General features: G+C 51.4%; 1 protein-coding gene across 3 annotated transcripts in view; it reads right to left on the bottom strand.

The window, feature by feature from the left end:
- Positions 1-1,989: 1,989 nt before the first annotated feature.
- INSIG1 (insulin induced gene 1) overlaps positions 1,990-5,489 on the bottom strand; it is a 13,944-nt gene continuing 10,444 nt past the window's right edge. The window contains exons 6-7 of one of the 3 annotated variants that reach the window (XM_073887478.1): positions 2,896-2,979; positions 2,621-2,773 (exon numbers count right to left, since the gene is read on the bottom strand). In XM_073887478.1, the coding sequence (XP_073743579.1) occupies positions 2,756-2,773; positions 2,896-2,979 (102 nt within the window). In that variant the 3' untranslated portion in view covers positions 2,621-2,755. Of the gene's footprint in view, positions 2,980-5,127; positions 5,291-5,489 lie in introns of those variants that run through there. The other 2 variants (XM_073887476.1, XM_025862171.2) reach the window with 2 other exon arrangements.

Raw genomic sequence — 5,489 nt, 5'->3', positions numbered from 1 at the left:
TTCCTGTATGTGGATCTTAGGAAACACAACAATTTCATTTATGAGACACCTTCCAACGAGGCTTTTCTGTGTGCCCAGATTTCTTAAGGGACTCATTGCCAATCCTATAATGTGAGATAAAGTGCAGACTCTCCCTCCTTTCGGATGTGAAACTTTGAAATGATCTTCCTGTGACTTGTTGGCATGTTGACCTTTTTCCAGACGGCTTGGCCAGCTGGCGGGGGTCCAAGGGAGACGTGGACAGTGAGGTGTGGTGGGGAGGGAGAGGCAAGTCCCAGAGCTGGCTCGGCAGGCCGCTCCTGTGGAGGCCTACAGATTCCAGCAGCGCGTGTGAGTGCAGGCTCGCAGCCCCCCCCGGGGCCGGCCGGGGGAACGAGGACTCGGGAGGCGGCTCGTGAGGGGCACAGCTGCCCCCCTCAGCCCGCGATCCTGCTCCGAGCTTAGCCCCGCACCTGCCCTGCCCTCCTGGGGCCTTTGTAACTGAGGTGACTGACAGGAAGCCAGGGGGACAAGGTGAAGCTGCGGGCCCCGAGCGGGAGAGAACGAAGACAGGTACGAAGGCGGGCGGAAGGTCAACGAGGTACAACGTGAAGGACGGCCACAGACCTCCGGGCGCAAAGCACACAGCACTGTGCCTGGAACAGGCGGGTGCTCAGGGTGTTGGTGTGGGGCGGCGGCCGCAGGCTCTCGTGACATTCAGAGCCAGCAGCCGGTGTCACCCCGGGTTGGATCCCGACAGCCCCGCTGGCCGCGGCCGGTGCAGGCTGGAGGCAGGAGGTGTGGATGGCTCGGTGCAGCCCAGCCACAGGCCTGGGAAAACTCGTCCACGGCGCCGCGGCCCTCGCTGACATTGTGCACAGGGCGACAGGACGACCCAGGGCAGTCAGAACCTCGTTGGGGGCGGCGGTAATAACAGTCAAACATGTCTCACTGGTAAACAGCCTGCACGAAATGTGACCGCTTCACTTCGAAGCTCCACCAATGAGAGATCCTAACCACCCGATTTAGGTTCTCGTTCGCCGACTGAAGCTTACACAGGGAAAGGGCCGCAGCTATGCCGGCGGACAGTCGGGGCGCAGCGCCCAGGAGCAGTGGCGTGGCGGCTGACGGACGCCGGAGCCAATGGATCCACCTATTCAACACTTCCGACAGGTGTTCACAGGTGACAACCAGACCCGAGGCGAGGCGCTGGGCAGGGCGGCTCACAGCGGGGGAGGACGAGGGCAGCTGTCACGGCTCAGGTGGTCATGCGGACAGAGCCCTGTGGCCTGGGGAGCTTCGGGGAGATGAATGTGAGAGGGACGCTGGCTGGGGTCTGAGCAGCACAGCTGTGACGGGGAAGTGACTTCCGTGGACCAAGCTGCGTGTCTTCCTCGTCTTCTGAACCTGAGAACGTGCATCCCGAGGAACAACAAAACTGTAGAAAACTAGTCAAACAGGTGCCAAAACACCAAAATCCAGCATCCCAGAAACAGAAAGAGTAATGAAACCCACGTGTCGTGAGGGGCCACAGTTTTGTCTTCAAAATCACGTCTGGGCTGGCCACGGCTGGGCCCCCGATGCCCCCATGCTCCCCAGCCCACCTGGCCCCAGCACACGGGGGCTTCTATAAATGCCTGGGTGAGAAACTCCTCGGGTGTCAATCTTATGAAGAAAATCCACAGAGCACCCACCAAGTTCAGGTGTCAGGATTGGATAGATTTCATGCATCTGTCTCTGCCTATTTTGGCCGCATTCAGGGATCAATAAGAAAACCCTCCTGCGTTGGGGCGCCTGGGTGGCTCAGTCAGTTAAGCGTCTGCCCTCAGCTCAGGTCATGATCCCGGGGTCCTGGGATTGAGCCCCGTATCAGGCTCCTGGCTCAGCGGAGAGCCTGCTTCTCCCTCTCCCTCTGCCTGCCGCCCTGCCTACTTGTGATCTCTCTCGGTCAAATAAATGAATAACATCTTTTTTTTTTAAGATTTTATTTATTTGAGAGAGAATGAGAGATAGAGAGCACGAGAGGGAAGAGGGTCAGAGGGAGAGGCAGACTCCCTGCCAAGCAGGGAGCCCGAAGTGGGACTCGATCCCGGGACTCCAGGATCGTGACCTGAGCCGAAGGCAGTCGCTTAACCGACTGAGCCACCCAGGCGCCCATAAATGAATAAAATCTTAAAAAAAAAAAAAAGAAATCCCTCGTGTGGCTAATTTATTGCTTATCAGCCCACCTCCTGTTCAAAAGCAGGCCTGATGGTAGATTAGTGGGGAGTGGGCCAGAACCTTATTGCATAGTATGTACTGAAGCAGAATTTTAATATCTTTATTAATCTTTTACAATATAATGCTTTTCAGAGATCCCAACTTTGCCAGCTACATTATTACAAAGAAAGCAGAAACTCAGAAAGTCAGTTGTTAGCAAAGGTCTATTTTAACACATGAAACAGAAAGGTTTATTTATTTTTAAAAACTATTTCATCTTAGAGAGAGGGGGAGAGAGAATCTCAAGCAGGCTCCACGCTCAACACAGAGCCCGAAGTGGGGCTCGATCCCCTGACCCTGAGATCATGACCTGAGCTGCCGAGGCGTCCCAGGCAAGGCAGGTCTAGATTCCTTTTGGCTCCCTTCCCTCATCGCTGTACCAGCGTGAAGGGAATGCCTGTAGCAAGGGCGGGACAGGGCCAGGGCACCAAGTGACGAGCATCCAGGGTCAGTCTTGAACCTCCAGGAACTCTTCAGCTGAGGTTGGAGGGGACTCGGACCAGTCGAGTCCCTGCGCTCAGCCTCGCCCGTGCAGCTAACCGAGGGGACAAGAAACAATCTGTGAACAGCGAGCCTCACCCATAACCAAACAGGATGACAGATTCCTCGCCCGCCAACCCACCAATGGTCCCGGAAGCACCGCGCTCCCAGACTTACTGTCAAACCTGGACTTGGACGGTTTGGGGTGGGTGTCGCTGTGCTGGAGACACATGGACTCCTCTCGGGCAGGACTTTGAGTCTCTGTGGTGAGGGAAATGTCTGCTGGTGGTCACTTTTCCTGGGCTCTATTTGCAGGCAGACCCCTATCTAGGATGGGGAGAAGCGGCCCTTCACCCCCAGAGCATAGCTCTCCTGGGAGGGTGGAACCAGGCCCAGGCAGATGCCCCACCTGCCAGAGTTGGGGGGGGGGCGGTGTCAATGTCTACTGCCAGTCACTTCCCACCGGAAGGAAAAATACACTCGAGTAGTGTTTCCCCAAGAGTAGTTAATAAACATTTGTCAAGTTTGAAGAGCTATAAGATATTTTCCCATTCCAAATTCTAACATCCCAAAGCCCCCTCCACCCCTTTAAAGAAAATCTCATAAACACAATAATTGGTTTTGAACCTTTAATAAAAGTAAAAAATGAATGCAAAAAGAACACAGTGCTGAAAACTTAGTATGAATGTGAATCTCACTAGATGTTTGTATCTGGTATAGTGCAAATTTTGTTCATAATATTTTACATTTTTACAAACGCAAATCACTTTGGTTCATATACTTGCTATAAAGTATTGGCAAAAAAATTCTTCAGATTCACATTTTTTGGCTACATTATTTCTAACAGATATAGATTTACTTCCAGTTTCAGAGAAAATACTTACTGTTTGTACATGATCAAGTATATTTTAAAGATTCAATTACTTCTTTCACCTAGTAACTTCTGGTTTCTCATAAAATGCTGACCTCTTCCTTGAAAAATCTTTTCACGCAGCTAATCATCCATCTTCACTTTCAGAAAACGCGTAAGGGGTCAGTGCAAAGTTCAGAATGATCCCATTTTCTTTTACACAAAATTCCTCTAAAACAGATCAGCTACACAGTCACCTACAATTTACTCCAAGGTATTTTTCTCAGAACAAAACCAAATAACCGCAACAAGATCATCACGCGAGTGGAACCGAGGGCGCATGTCTGCAGCCACAGCCGCCAGGCCCTCCGACCCCCGTCCTGCCCATTGCCCGTTTCTAGTCAAAAGGAGTCTCGTAATGAAGTCACTTTCACAGAATTTAAAACAAAAACATTTAAATTGCAAAGTACAAAAAGGTAAATTTGTAAGTAAAAATGACAAGTCTACTAAACCCACACAACTGGAGTATTTCAAAGGACCTGGGCTCAGTGGAGGGCACAACAGAGTAACTTCATAACTGAAAGAAATTATTGCTGAATTCTGCCTCCATGCAGCACTGAAATGAATGGAGAACCCTCTTTAACCTCTCACACGTTAAAAAAAAATAAATATTTAAGAGAATACAAGGCTCAGATTGGTTTTCATATACATTGCACTTGACGTTTGAGACCCAATCCTTGCAAAGCGGGTCTAGGATGGTCTATGCCATTCAGTGAATACATTGTGCTCACCAAGATCTTTGAGTATTTAGAGACACCCAATGTTCAATGTGGCGGCGTGTGCACGCGTCGTTTACAAGGCAATCACAGATTGCAGATTCCATAGGGCTGTGGGAGAATCGCCACGTCCGGTCTGGAGGGTGAAACCACGCAGGACTCTGGCTCACTAGGACTGAGATACACGGCAGACGGGACTCCCTCAGAGGATTATGGATTTTGGATGAAACTTCTCAAGTATCGAGGTGAGAATTCCAGAATATCACAGTGTGGGCCTACGGCCTTCACTGCCCTCCATGCTCAGTAAGATTGTCTGCACAAAACTCCGCGGGAGGAAGGAGAGCGTGGCTGTGCGCTGTGGTACACCTGCGTGTGGCACGTGAGCGTAAAGCGTCTCAGCACTGCGGCCGCACAAGAGCGGCCTCCCTGCACTCACCGCCACTTCTTTTTTTACACAACCCTATTTTTAAAAGATCTTTTGGATAAATATTATTCCTATTTTTCCACACTTCACCTTTGTTAAGCACCATCAAGCTATCCCTTGTGGGCACCAACACAAAACCAACAGCTGGTAATTAGGCTTTAGTTCAAGGCTTTGAAATATGGCAACTTGCTTTTAATAACATAAATGAGATTGAATACTCGGGAAGCCGTGCCCGCCAGCACTCCTGCGCCCGCCTGGGGTCGCGTCTCCACGGAGGACACGGGCACGGACGCGGCAAGCAAGGTACCATTTCGAGAGAAGCAGTTCTTCTCCACTTGCTATTCTAAGACAGGTGAGTTATTTTTCCGGGAGTCACTGGTACAGTCAGCCCAATCTAAATGGATCACTGAGGAAAAGAGATAATCTTTGTCACAATCCAATGTCACAGACTTTCTTCCCAAATCTTGGCTCTTCTCCAGTGGGTTAGAAGACTCAGTCGCTATGTGGCTTTTCAGGAACCCCCTACATGGGAAGAGAGCGAGAACATGAGCCCCGCACACGTGTGCAGAGGAACTCCTCTGACGGTGGGGACAGGAAGTTTGGGAGCCACGGGCACAGAGACGCCCCCCCCCCGTGATGACCTCACCACCCTCAGGCACAGAGATGACCCCCCGCCCCCGTGATGACCTCACCACCCTCAGGCACAGAGACGCCCCCCACC

This window comes from Callorhinus ursinus, unplaced genomic scaffold (genome assembly GCF_003265705.2).
Source record: "Callorhinus ursinus isolate GAN/ISIS: 27379988/994484 unplaced genomic scaffold, GSC_fseal_2.0 scaffold80, whole genome shotgun sequence".
NCBI classification, from domain to species: Eukaryota; Metazoa; Chordata; class Mammalia; order Carnivora; family Otariidae; genus Callorhinus; species Callorhinus ursinus.
The sequence above is the reverse complement of the archived record's forward strand: the minus strand, read 5'-3'. Positions and strand labels throughout refer to the sequence as shown.